At 46.6% G+C, this 14,146-nt stretch overlaps 1 protein-coding gene across 2 annotated transcripts in view; it reads left to right on the forward strand.

Annotated features, from left to right (window-relative positions):
• The window catches only part of KIF13B (kinesin family member 13B), a 701,202-nt gene that overhangs the window by 506,538 nt on the left and 180,518 nt on the right, over positions 1-14,146 (forward strand). For both annotated transcript variants that reach the window (XM_078649880.1, XM_078649879.1), the window contains one exon: positions 2,841-2,940. In XM_078649880.1, coding sequence (XP_078506006.1) covers positions 2,841-2,940 — 100 coding nt within the window. The remainder of the gene's footprint in view (positions 1-2,840; positions 2,941-14,146) is intronic.

Consider the following 14,146-nt stretch of genomic DNA (forward strand, 5'->3'; position numbering starts at 1 on the left):
GGCTCCTTGGCAGTTAGTGTTCACAGCTCCAAGTGGGGCACTCATAGAGCGCCTGTCTGCTCCACAGAGCCTAACTGAAGGAGAGGCACTGTAGCCTGCTGAGACGCCCGGCCCAGCCCCTGGTTCCTTCTTCTGCCGAAGGTGGAGCTGAGGTGGGAGGAGGAACCAGCCGGAGGTAGTGAGTGCCTACGTTTGTGTGTTGTGAGACCCACATGGATGAGCCTCGTCATAGAGCGCCTCTGTGCTCCACCCGAGGGTGTCAGCACAAGAAAACTTAAATTGCCAAGACACATAAGCCCACAGCCGGGTCATCTGCAAGGAGGAGGCAAAGACCAGTGTCCCACGGGCCGGCGGAGCCGGTCTTGGAGGCGCAAGTAAAATGCAATTAAAAAAACATTCGCCGGGTGCAAGCTGGAAGACACACCGTGAGCGTGCAAGCATGCACATCGGCTGTCCAGGCGCAAGCTCAAAGAGACGCCGTGAACATGCGATCGTGCTCCCAGATCTCCTTCAGGGAGCGGCCCATGTGCAGGTAGGTAGCGGGGGCCAGCGGGCTTACTAGGGGGCTGGTCCTACTGCTGCTGCAGCTGCCACCGCTGCTGGTGCTGCTCGTTTCGGCGTGAGGCTTGGTAGGGCCGGTGTAGCCGGTCTTGGAGGCGCGAGTAAAATCCAATTAAAAAAGCATTCGCCGGGTGCAAGCTGGAAGACACACCGTGAGCGTGCAAGCATGCACATCGGCTGTCCAGGCGCAAGCTCAAAGAGACGCAGTGAACATGCGATCGTGCTCCCAGATCTCCTTCAGGGAGCGGCCCATGTGCAGGTAGGTAGCGGGGGCCAGCGGGCTTACTAGGGGGCTGGTCCTACTGCTGCTGCAGCTGCCACCGCTGCTGGTGCTGCTCGTTTCGGCGTGAGGCTTGGTAGGGCCGGTGTAGCCGGTCTTGGAGGCGCGAGTAAAATCCAATTAAAAAAGCATTCGCCGGGCATAAGCTGAAAGACACGCCGTGAGCATGCACATCGGCTGTCGGGGCGCAAGATCAAAGAGACAGTGTGAGTGTGCATATCGGATGTCCGGGCGCAAGCTCAAAGAGACGCCGTGAGCATACACATCAGCTGTCTGGGTAAGTGCACATCTCCTGTTCCACGTCCGAACCCAAGTCAATAACAATAGATCTCGCCAAGCGCGCAGCTGCGCTGCATTGCTAGGCGAGACCTAAAAATGGTTACCCCAGTCAGCTAATGACCAGTCCGCGACAATGCTTTTCAACATACAGCGTCTTCAATAAAAAAGATATGTTACAATGATGAACTAGTAAAATAAAATCACAGAAGGCTCTAGCTGAGAGTGACCAAACTAGTTTTAACACACAGCTAGGAGCTGCCACCTTTTGAAATGAATAGGGCAGTGTGTGGGCTGTATTCACTATCATAAAAGGAATGGCCCAGTGGGCGGGTTATCCTGTGGAATCTCAGCATCCTGACAAGCTCCAGATCAGTCCTCTCTGCTGAAGTTCTGTATAATGGGGGTCTCTTTGTAGGTAAATCGGTGGTAAAAATTTGCATTTTTGGGGTTATGGCCATCAGGAAGCAGGTTTTCATCATCTCCCTGGTTTTTCACTGATGCTGCAAACTTATAGGAAGAGAAGTAAGCAAATGTGTGTGGAAAAAGGTATTCCTTGGTAGTACTTTGATTTCTCTTAGCCATAGTCCAGTTCCTTATGACCCCAGGATGGCTCAGCTTTGCTTGGCTCATGGTGTGGTGCCCACCAGTAACCCAAACATTTCAGAAGCTTGTTTCTTGTTGGTCATGGTCAATATATTTTGTGGATCTTCCAGAAAGTCTCTTAATTCTAGTAGGTCACGTTGTGAGTGAGCCCCTGAACAGCAAAAGAGGCCAATATCTTGCTTTCTGATGGTCAGGACCTTTCTTTCTACAAGTGCACTGAGTATTGGACCCCCCCCCCCCCCACAGGGCTGTTGTTTTAGATTATGGTGTTTTGCCCAATTTTTATTCTTTTTATCTGTCCCTCATGCTTTTTAGTCTCTTGAAATGTGATATTGGCTGACACAGGAGACCTTTGTGGCTCCCTTGTTGAAACATTTGTTTGCAAACAGTAGTTTGGACACATCACTACTTCCAGAGGTCAGGGATGGATGCCGTGTTTACGGAACACACTAAAATCACACAGGAAGGTCATCTTGGGCCACAGCTCGCTCCAAGACTTAGTCGCGTGCATATTCCGTGGAAGGGTGCATGGCCCCAATGTAAATGAGAAGAGGTCTTTGGTGCTTTGAGTGTGTGCCTGCCTGGCTAGATCACCAAACAGGTGGCTATTTTGCACTTTCTTTTATGTGTCTAGAGGAGTTTTAGGGTAATTTGACAAGTTTTCACACTGATTTAAGTGCTTCCTGCCGACATCTGGTGTGTACTGCAAGTCACAAGCTTAAATCCTGGCTGGGGCAACTAAACGTTTGTTCTTTCAAGGTCTGTAAATAACCCCTGTTACTTCTAGTGTTTAGAGAGGTGGAAACCGCTGTATTGAGTGCTATGCAGCAAACCTAATGCTACTATTTCTGTTTTTTAGCTTTACTTTTCCTATTGATATCCACAGCCACACAAAACTTGGCAGTTTCACAAGCTTGTTTAAGACCACCACTGTCTATTTTTGAGTGGTGGTGTTAACAGGTTGGCAATCGGCTGAGGGTAATATTTAAACATATACTAAATGTGATATCTTGCTCCCTGCCTTTAGGTAGATTGGTGAAATGTTTGTTGAAATGTATAATCACATGTGTATCTATATTTCTTTCTGCTGTATTTAATATCTTATTTGTCTACACAGGACCGCGATCTTGAGAGATTACGGCGAAAGTGGTTGAATGTATTGACCAAACGCCAGGAGTACCTAGATCAGCAGCTGCAAAAACTTGTCAGCAAACCAGGTAGGAGAACTGTTGTTTTAATGTTTGTTATGTTATGTTTGGTATAAACTGGCAGGTAAATTATGGTGATTAATAGGATGTCAGGAGTTAGGAGAGGGCGAGAAGCACATGCCTGTGAGGAAGGGAGAGAGGTGTCCATATTGTCACTTATTTTTCCATTCAAGTGCTTATAGTATTAGACCTTTTCCCCTTTTTATGTTAATTGATAAACCTCAATTCAAATCCTTGTTATAGTTCTCCATGCATTTTCTTTTCTTGTGTGAATCCCACTAAGTCTCTGAAGGGGACCCGAACTGTTACTTATTCTAGGGTGCTTGTTATTGGTTAGTGGCCCTGAGAAAACAATGTTAATGTCAGGAAACATGAGTGGGCCATATGTTGTGCCAACTGAAACATTTGGAATAATGCAAATCAGTGAGAAACAGAAATTATTTTTGAGTTTCAGTAAAGGACTTTACGATGAAATTTCAACCCGAGCCCCTCCAATTTGATGTTTGTTATGGACGACCTTGTTATTCACCAGGTTTTTCTGCAATGTTAGTGTTATTGAATAACTGTTTAATCTCCAATCCCCCTTTTTGACATCTGTTTCACAAAACCATGCTCCTGTCACATTAGGCCCGAAATACTCCTGGTGTATTCTGACATTTTTGCCCAGTTATGATTTGACTCTTTTAAACTCAGTGCTCAGTTGTGCCTTGGTTTTGAGACCTCATTGCTTTCTCAAGCAGCATATCCCCCACTCTCCCCTCTTTAGGTGAAGCCTAGCGCAGCGCGCATGCGCTGCTCTAGGAGACGGCCACATGGAATCATGGCAGACTTTTGATGAACTTATGCGTGCGGCTTTTTATTTTCCACACATTCTATTGACCTTTGCCGGGGAGGGGATAGGTGCTGCCTCTCGGAAGCAAGAAGCTGAGGGCGAGAAACAAAGTTTCGCGGTCTCGTTTAACCCCCACCCGTCTCGAGCGCTTCGCAGGCGGCGGCGGCTCCAATGCTGGCCCTAGCGGGGATGACAAACAGCTCTGGGGATACCTGCAGTGGGAGCAGGTACCAGGAGGCTCGGGGGATACCTGCAGTGGGAGCAGGCATCGGGGCTCGGCGTCCCAGCAGCGAACGGAGCCGCGAGCAGGAGCGGCAGCCCCTCCCCACCGGGACTTCATTTGCATCTCGCGCCTCCCGCTTCGAGGGAGACGCTTCGTGGGGAACTGAGAACAGCTCTGGGGATACCTGCAGTGGGAGCAGGCACCAGGAGGCTCGGGGGATACCTGCAGTGGGAGCAGGCATCAGGACTCGGTGTCCCAGCAGGGAACGGAGCCGCGAGCAGGAGCGGCAGCCCCTCCCCCCGCCGGGACTTCATTTGCATCTCGCGCCTCCCGCTTCGCGGGAGACGCTTCATGGGGAACTGAGAACAGCTCTGGGGATACCTGCAGTGGGAGCAGGCACCAGGAGGCTCGGGGGATACCTGCAGTGGGAGCAGGCATCGGGACTCGGTGTCCCAGCAGCGAACGGAGCCACGAGCAGGAGCGGCAGCCCCTCCCCACCGGGACATCATTTGCATCTCGCGCCTCCCGCTTCGAGGGAGACGCTTCGTGGGGAACTGAGAACAGCTCTGGGGATACCTGCAGTGGGAACAGGCACCAGGAGGCTCGGGGGATACCTGCAGTGGGAGCAGGCATCAGGACTCGGCGTCCCAGCAGCGAACGGAGCCGCGAGCAGGAGCGGCAGCCCATCCCCACTGGGACTTCATTTGCATCTCGCGCCTCCCGCTTCGAGGGAGACGCTTCGTGGGGAACTGAGAACAGCTCTGGGGATACCTGCAGTGGGAGCAGGCACCAGGAGGCTCGGGGGATACCTGCAGTGGGAGCAGGCATCAGGACTCGGTGTCCCAGCAGCGAACGGAGCCACGAGCAGGAGCGGCAGCCCCTCCCCCCGCCGGGACTTCATTTGCATCTCGCGCCTCCCACTTCGCGGGAGACGCTTCGTGGGGAACTGAGAACAGCTCTGGGGATACCTGCAGTGGGAGCAGGCACCAGGAAGCTCGGGGGATACCTGCAGTGGGAGCAGGCATCGGGACTCGGTGTCCCAGCAGCTAACGGAGCCGCGAGCAGGAGCAGCAGTCCCTCCTCCCTCCCCACCGGGGCTTCATTTGCATCTCGCGCCTCCCGCTTCACGGGAGACGCTTCGTGGGGAACTGAGAACAGCTCTGAGGATACCTGCAGTGGGAGCGGGCACCAGGAGGCTCGGAGGATACCTGCAGTGGGAGCAGGCATCGGGACTAGGCATCGGGACTCTGTGTCCCAGCAGTGAACGGAGCCGCGAGCAGGAGCGGCAGCCCCTCCCCCCGCCGGGACGTCATTTGCATCTCGCGCCTCCTGCTTCGCGGGAGACACTTCGTGGGGAACTGAGAACAGCTCTGGGGATACCTGCAGTGGGAGCAGGTGCTAGAGATCGCGGGTCACCCGACCAATAATTTCACCACTTCTGGCTTCGGGCCCATATACTTTACTTTATCATATACATTGATCAGATGACCACACAATCTACTACCAATAATTGTGAGTTCCCTTTCGATTTTTTTCCAGTGTACCCAACTTACCATCCACCGTTATGGGTACCTATGACCACGATGGGTCAGGGAGCTAGCTGTAAAAGGAAAGGCAGCAAAATACAAACCCAACTTTTTGTACTTTATTTCATGAAATGACCACGGACAACTAGAAGTTTTAAAAGATTTATCTTAGATTTCAGTTTCTGCAATCATACAGTTTATAGTAATGAGGCAATCTATAATCAGAATAACGAAGAGCACATAACCATATAGGAAGAGTATACAGGTAACCATCTAACCCTATAATGAGGGAATTCAGAAATAACGGAAATGAAATTCAAAGGAGTGTACTAAATGCTAGGAATTTTATGCACGTTTTTAGGATTTTATCATTAGGTCATATTTCGAGAGAAAAGACACGGGGAAACCTATACATCTAGTGAAGGGTAGAAAAGTGCAACACGCTATAATTCTAACGTTATTACTTCGATTCAGTATTTAAGAGAAATTTGTAAAACATTATTTAATTCATAAACAGTATGGAAAGAGTTATACTAAAAAGGCAGGGGAACATAGGAACACGCTATGAAATGCAAACTGTAAATGACTTTAATGAGATGCAATGATTTTCAGAGAAAAACATGGAAAATTAACATATGCAAAGGGTATGTCTTTATTGAAGCAAAGACAGAAAAATAGAAAGGTGCAGTTTTAAGAACTCAGAGCGATATTTACCTAGACTGGTGTGAAAACCAACCCTGGCCACGGGTCAGTTAAGGACAGGAAAAACCCTCAAGGAACGATAACCCTCAGTGGGACAGCAGGTGCAGAATGGACACCCCAGGACAGGACAGGAAACCCAGATTCGGATCAGGACAGGACCACCAGGACACGATCAGCACCCGCAGTTCGGAAGCAACGCCTGCGCTCCACCCTTTCTGCAGCTATCAGTCAAGACCCCGATTGGGTCAGCGAATTCCCCAGCAAAGTGCTCCGCCAGCACTTAAGGTTCAGTAAAACCTTCAGAGTCTATGGTCAAATTTCTGACAGAGATCTCCGCAGCACCTCTGTATCAAGTCACCTATTGAGTGCGTTGGGTCAGTGACAGGTCAGCTATTCAGACAAGTCGGACAATTTCTCTAGCTAAACCGAGGCTAGATATACTGTTTTGGGACAGGGTACCACCCCCCAAATGTTGCAAAGTGTCAGAATCCCCAATTTGGATTGGTCCTAAGGTAGGATTTGGTTAACACACCAATCAGAACAGACTATTCTAAGGCCTACTTTGCATCCTAAGGTGCCGCCTAGCAAGATTTTGGGTTCCCACGAGAAGTCGCAGGGAATACAATGGAAAGATATACAATGTATTCAAATAGGGTACAAGTTAGGCTTTCTCGCTGGGTGAAGGTGCATCTTCCCATGCAGGCTCTGGCATCAACCTTCTTTGGCTTGGTTTCAATGCCACCGCACCATCGACTGATTCGGCGCAGTAGTGCCCTCCAAGATGGACTCCCTAGCCCCATCACCCCTCAGTGCCGAGGATACATGAAAAGTAAGCGAAAACAAATTAGTACATGGAAATAAACGAAGGCATTATATGTCATATTTTTGTACTTCACGTTTATCATCATAAAAATGTACTATGCAATTTAAATATTAGTGCAATATATAACGACACGAGAGCAACAGCACAAGCTTCACCACGTTAATACAGGGAAAGGCCATCTTGTGGCTATTACGCATGCGCACCCTTTCCCTCCAAAACTATCTCTACGCAAAGTCACGTGAGTGTGACTGATGCATGCGCAGAAGAGGAAAGTCAAGCAGCGGCCATTTTAGGGACGAGAATTAATCGTATTAGTAAAACACATAAGCAAGCATCTCAATGATACCCACGCACATTCAAAATACATAAAATTAGTAAAACAATTGAAGTTACGAGATTATAATAGATTTTCGAGGTTCTTGACTCGAGCAAGTCGCGATGCGAAATCTTGCTCTATCAATCCCCTCTTTGATGATATTTACTATCATCACAAAATAATGGAACCAGATGCCAACTTTCTTTCACACTTTGTACATTTCTATCTCTTCCAACAGTCGATTCAGTTTCTCTTTCTCATTTTTGGTAGGGTGAGAATTTTTCACCTTTTTATAAATCTTATTATTCATTTCTTCCAATTCAAGTTCATCCGCACTCTGTTTCACTCCTCTCGCATTCACTTGGTATTTCTTTGTGTGTTTGCGACATTTGCAACAGACGAATATGAGAAATAGGATAAGACCTATCACTTTAATTGGCATCAGTACCTTAAGTAATAAGCTCTTACCTAAACTAGCAAACCAATGACCTACATTGGAGAGACCATCAACCAGTCTCTTCCAGGCACTGTCAACCTCGAGTGGTTTGAGTTCCTTTTCCAAATTAGTAATGTTTTTCACATATCTTTTAAGCTGTACGCTTTTGTCCGGAATGTAAGTGCAACAATGTTGCGCCTTCAACATCCGGCAGACTCCGCCCTCTTTTGCTAATAAGGTATCAAGAGCAAGTCTGTTCTGCAAAACCATTGATCTGATCGCAACCATTTCGGTATTGACCAGCAGAAATCCATGAGCCGTGTCAGTAGACAACACATCCACTATTGTGGACAATTTGCAAATTCTGTGAGTGTTCAGAACCACTCCCACTTCAGGTATCAGTGCACTAAAAATACTACCCATTATTTCACCTACGCTTTCTCTTTTGCTACGCACTAAGCCATTAGTGTTTTCACTGCTTCCAGCAATTTCATTCACATGGTAAATTCTCGGGAAAACAATGCCAAAGTAGCAGCTTCCATACCAGTGATCCGGCAATTTGAAATAAGCCTTGTCTCCACATATATAATAAATTCCAGGAAACACAGGCTCTGACCCATTTTTGAATCCCCAACCTCCAATTACCTTGTAATTGTGCTCACATTGACTGAAACCAATGAAAATGTTATTATAATAACTAGTCTTCTCGCGATGAAGACAGAGTTTCCCTTTCTTCTCGAAATCCAGCAACAAAGCAGGCCCTGCCCCGCCATTTGAGGTGCTTTCCATGTTCTCAGCCCATTTAGGTGTTTTCTGCCTTTTGTCATTTGCCTTTCTTTGGAAACTCTCCCTTCTCTTCTCTGCCATGTTCAAAAATATCTTTTCTTGTTCATGTAATGAACAGGTCAAGTTGTCTTTGTGTGCTTCATTTAAATCTATTGTACCTATAGTCAGAAAGTATTCTCCCATATAACGTGTAACGTCACTTCTAGTATGTACAGGATTCAGATTTCCACGTATAGGAAGTTCAGAAAAGATCACGTCATTGTTAGAGTAATAGTACTGTAACGGTCCTCTTTTGTAAAATAAGCTTGCTAAAATACTACAGGAGATTCCATAGGTCAGAGGTAGATGATGATATGTCACGCCTTCAGCCACAGAAGTAGGTAGCTTCATGCAGACATAGCAATCTTCTATTTCCATAGTTTCTACATAATGCACTAACAGGTTTGCGAAAACATTTAAGTGTGTCTGGTTTCTAACTCCGTGGTAATGTAGTCCTTCCTCATCTGATGCTTCTAAGTCTCGTTTTGTCTGTCTGAGTGCTTTTTCACGTCTTTCTACACTTCGTGTTGTCAGTTCTTCAGTGTCGGTAATCTGAGTAGGGTCAATATTAGTATTTTTGCTCACCATAAAAGGAATGAAAACTGTTAATCCTATCCAAATTAATATTACTATAACTATACTACATATACACACCTTGCAGCTTGTTTTGCAACAACTGCGGCTAGGTCTACCACTCACGTTTGTATTAGACATTTTGGCTCAGAAGAAAATTTTAACCCCTCTTTGTAGCTTTTCCCAGGTATTTTTATTGCTGAGCAATTTCATGGCGGTTCTTCCTCTTCCTCTGCAGAGTAATCAGTAATCTGTTCTCCGTCGCTTTCGTCAGTAATATCAAGATCCTCAAAGTTTTCCAAGATTAAGTAGGTCCACTCCGGATCCTTGTATTTTTCGTTTTGTCTTTTTATTCGCTCACTCCTTCTCTTGGAGCTGTCTTCAGGTATTTCTGCAATTCGGGGACTTCTTCTTATGTCTGCAAGCTTCTCTTGGACTGTTTTTATTCTTAATTTTAGTCTCTTAATATACCTTGGCTCAATGTGCTTCTTTTTCTTGAGTCTTTTAGCTGGCACTGTTATTTGGCTTTCTTCTAATGTCCTTTTATTTTCACTTGTTTGTGGCACTTCGATTTCTGCCTTCTCCCTTTCTGTCTGACTAGTCCCAGGTCTTGTATCTATTTCTTCTGCCTGGTTACTAAGCTGGCCTTGTTCAGGTATATTTTGCGTTTCGCTTTCAAATGTCTCTGTTTCTATGTCCTGAACATGTTCTCCTAGTTCTGCCTGATCCTGCTCGAGCACTTCGATCCCTTGATTTTCTTCTGCTCGAACTATTACACTATGTCTAGTCTGTCCCTTTTCGATATCAGGAGTCAGTGGAGGAGTATCGATCACTTGTTCTGTCCCTGTCTGACCTTCTTCTTCGTCCTCAGATTTGATGTGAATCTCAATGATCTGAGGGTCTTCGCCTGTGCCTTGCTCGACCTCTCTATTCCACTCTCTGTCTTCTCTTATTCGCTCTCTTGTTCTGAGTGGGTCTCCAGGAAGGTCGATTATGGGTATCCAATCTTCTGGCCAAATCCTCTGCAGCTCGTCATCAGCTACTTTCGGACCAACATCTGTGCGATCCTCAGCAGTACTAGTGCTTGGCCATACGTCATCGGCTACCTCTGGACCAACGCTTACAGGACCCTCAACGGGACTGGTGCTCGGCCGTCTGATATCAGCTACTTCAGGACCAACGTCTGTAGACCCCTCAGCTGGACAACCTTCGGCTCCAGATTCCTCGTCGGGTATCACCTTCTGGGTATGGCTGGCATGGATCCACTTGGGCACGCCTGCACACTTCACAGCGGTCGTTGTTACCAGGATTACTTGGCGCTTTTTTCCCCACCTTGGCTCAAGGCAACTTGAACGAGTATGCTTCTTTATCTTAACCCAGTCACCAGGAACCAATTTGTGAACTGGGATTGTCGGGTTGGCGACGGCGTCTGCCCCAATCTGGCGAGAGATAGAACGCACTTGGTCACCCAGTTGCTTGCAGTATTCAAGTACCAAATCATCAGAAATGCTTAACAGTTTGTATCCTGGTACCCACGCTTGTCTCATCACTCTTCCCATCAATACCTCATGGGGGCTCAGGCCTGTTCTTCGATCTGGAATGCTTCTGAGTCCCATCAGAACAAGAGGCAAGGCATTTATCCAGTTCAAGCCAGTAGAATCACACATTTTTGCCAATCTATTTTTTATAGTGCCATTTATTTGTTCTACCACTCCAGAAGCCTCTGGATGATATGCACAGTGCAGCTTTTGTGTTATCCCGAATGCTTTGCAAAGCTGGGCCAAAATTTAATTCTGAAAATGTCCGCCTCTATCTGAGTCAATAAAGACTGGAACCCCGAATCTAGGTATCAATTCTTTTAGTAGGAGCTTAGCTACTGTTATGGCGTCATTCTGTGTGGCAGGGTAAGCTTCCACCCACTTTGAAAATAGGCAGACAATGACAAGGACATACCTTTTTCCCTCACAACGAGGCATGGTAATGAAATCAATTTGTATTCTCACAAAGGGACCCCCTGATCTCCCAATTTTCATCAGTTCAACTACTGTTGTTTTGCCAGCGTTGAACTGCTGACAGGTCAAGCACCTCTGGCAGAGAGATTCTGCTACTTTCCTGAACTTCTTGTTGTACCAAGTCTGTTGAAATACCAGAACCATGGCGTCCCTCCCAATGTGTGATCCCTCATGTATCAATCGAGCCATTGGGGCAAGCAGGTGTCTAGGTAACACAGGCATACCATTTGGGCCCACAATGACACCATCCTCACGTCTCGGTTTACAACCTTGTTCTTTCCATTTCTCTTTCTCTTCCCAGGGCGTCACATGCTGCCATTCTCTCACTTCATCCCATGTAGGCACTTCTTCAAACATTCTAAGTTGGCAGCTGTTTCCAACCCCACCCCGCCTGGGATTTATTCTCATTTGTTCCATAGCACATTGTTTTGCCACACGATCAGCAAAATCATTTCCCAAAGATACAGGGTCAAGGCCCTTCTTATGAGCAACACATTTGACCACTGCCAATTCTTTTGGTAATTGGATTGCCTCTAAAAGGTCTTGGACAACTTTTCCATTCCGAATGGGGGTACCTGAGGAAGTCAGGAATTCTCTTTGTAGCCATAATTGGCCAAAGTCATGCACAACCCCGTAACAGTACTGACTATCAGTATACACTATTACTTTTTTGTCTTTTCCCAATTTGCAAGCTCTTATCAGGGCGATCAATTCGGCTACTTGTACAGACTTTACTCCAAATAGATAAGATGCTTCTTCAATTTTGTTTAACGTGACCACAGCATAGGCACCACTTAGGCCTCCGAGTTCATGCCTTAGGCATGAACCATCCACGAACCATTCCTCATCATGTACAGGCAAAGGAGTTTCTTTAATGTCTGGGCGGGGTTTAGTACTAAACTCTGTCAGGTCAATGCAGTCATGCTCATTATCTCCCTTATCTTCCATTACCATTGAGTCAGGGAGTAGAGTGGCAGGGTTTAAAATGTTACATCGGGTAATGACTACATTTGCGGCACCCATGAGAATCCTCTCATATTTAGTCAGCCGACTAGGGGTGAGATACTGAGTTTTTGTACGAGTCAATAGGATCACAACTGCATGTGGAACATACACAGTTACAGGATGTCCCATAATAATAGACTCACTTTGTTCTAAACTGGTGCAAGTTGCAGCTACTGCTTTTAGACATCCAGGTAGTCCAGCAGCCACTGGATCCAAAGTGGCAGAAAAATATGCCACAGGCCTTCTGGTCAAACCATGCTCCTGAGTCAGGACTGACAATGCACAATTGTCGCGAGTGTCACAGAATAAGCCAAACTCCTTGGAGTAGTCAGGCATTCCCAGAGCAGGGGCTGTACACAGGCAATTTCGCAACTGTGTGAAAGCTGTTAAGCTCTCGTCATTCCATTCAACTGGGTCCTTTGCTCCTTTCTTTGTCATTTGTATCAAAGGCTTTGCAAGGACTGCGAATCCCACAATCCATTGCCTGCAGTAACCTACAACTCCGAGGAACATTCTGATTTCTTTCTGAGTACGGGGTAACTGCATATTTTGAATTATTCTGACTCTCTCTGAGGTGACTTTTCTGATACCTTTTTCTATCTGGTGTCCCAGATATTTCACTGATTTCGAACAGAACTGTAATTTCTCAGGGGCCACTTTATGTCCCTTTTCACTCAGGTGATTCAGTAGGGCAATGGTGTCAACCACGCAATCCCTATGGCTTTTAGACGCCACCAATAGGTCGTCAATGTACTGTACCAAAACAGATTTTCCAGGTAAGACTAAAGTTTCAAGGCATTTTTTCAAGATCTGATTAAAGATAGAGGGGCTTTCTGTGTACCCCTGGGGGACCCTGTTCCAGACATACACGTTACTGTTGAAAGCAAATGAGAAAAGAAATTTGCTATCTGGATGCAATGGGATCGAAAAGAAAGCATGACATAGGTCTATCACAGTGAACCATTCAGCATCCCAGGGGATCTGATACAGAATCACTGCTGGGTTCGGGACAATAGGGCAGCAAGGGACCACTATCTTGTTTACCTTTCTCAGGTCCTGCACTACTCTGTACTTGCCATTAGGCTTTTTGATGCCCATAATGGGTGAGTTGCACGGGCTACTCATTACTTCCTGTATGATGTTTGCTTCTAGCAATTTCTGTATTTCAATGGCAACACCTGCTCTCACTTCTGCACTCATTCTGTAAGGCTTGGTATTGGGGTATACTGCATTTTCCCTCATGGCTATTTGTATGGGGTCTATGTTTTTCATTAATCCCACATCCTTTCCTGTAAAGTCCCACACTTCTTGTTTCACTGTCTGCTGGAGTTCTTCAGGTAAGTCCTGTATAGTCATTCGTTTTATTTCTGAGTCAGGTCTAATTAACATTAGCTTATAAATACCATCCTCATCTGGGGTTTGAATTTCGACGCCCTTTGGTGTGCAAAAGATGGTACAATTCATTTTGCACAGCAAATCACGTCCCAGTAAATTTATCGGACTGGTATCGCAGACAACAAATCTGTGCATTTGTTTAAAATTTCCAATCGAGATCTCCATGGGTTCGGTAACAGGTGTACTAATCAATTGATTAGATACTCCTACTACTTGGATTGCTTCTCCCGAGAGGGGTAGGTTTGGAACGTCCACTGTTCTCACAGTAGAACGGGTAGCACCAGTGTCCAATAGAAAGGTGACATCATTTCCATCAACCTTTCCTTCAATGTATGGCCCTGACTGGTCTACCGGCAAAGAGGCGCCAAGTACGCACTCCTCGTCCTCCCCTCTCAGGCCCCGTCAGTACTGGTCATCACAGAAAAAGGTGTCGTTCAACAAATACTGCGAAGTTGCTGTATTTCTATCCTCATTGCCTCCCCAGATTTCTACATCATCACCCTGTGGTGACTTCCCTTTAAAAATAGGTTTTGGCGCTCGGGGCACT

The sequence above is a fragment of the Lissotriton helveticus genome, chromosome 6 (genome assembly GCF_964261635.1).
Source record: "Lissotriton helveticus chromosome 6, aLisHel1.1, whole genome shotgun sequence".
NCBI classification, from domain to species: Eukaryota; Metazoa; Chordata; class Amphibia; order Caudata; family Salamandridae; genus Lissotriton; species Lissotriton helveticus.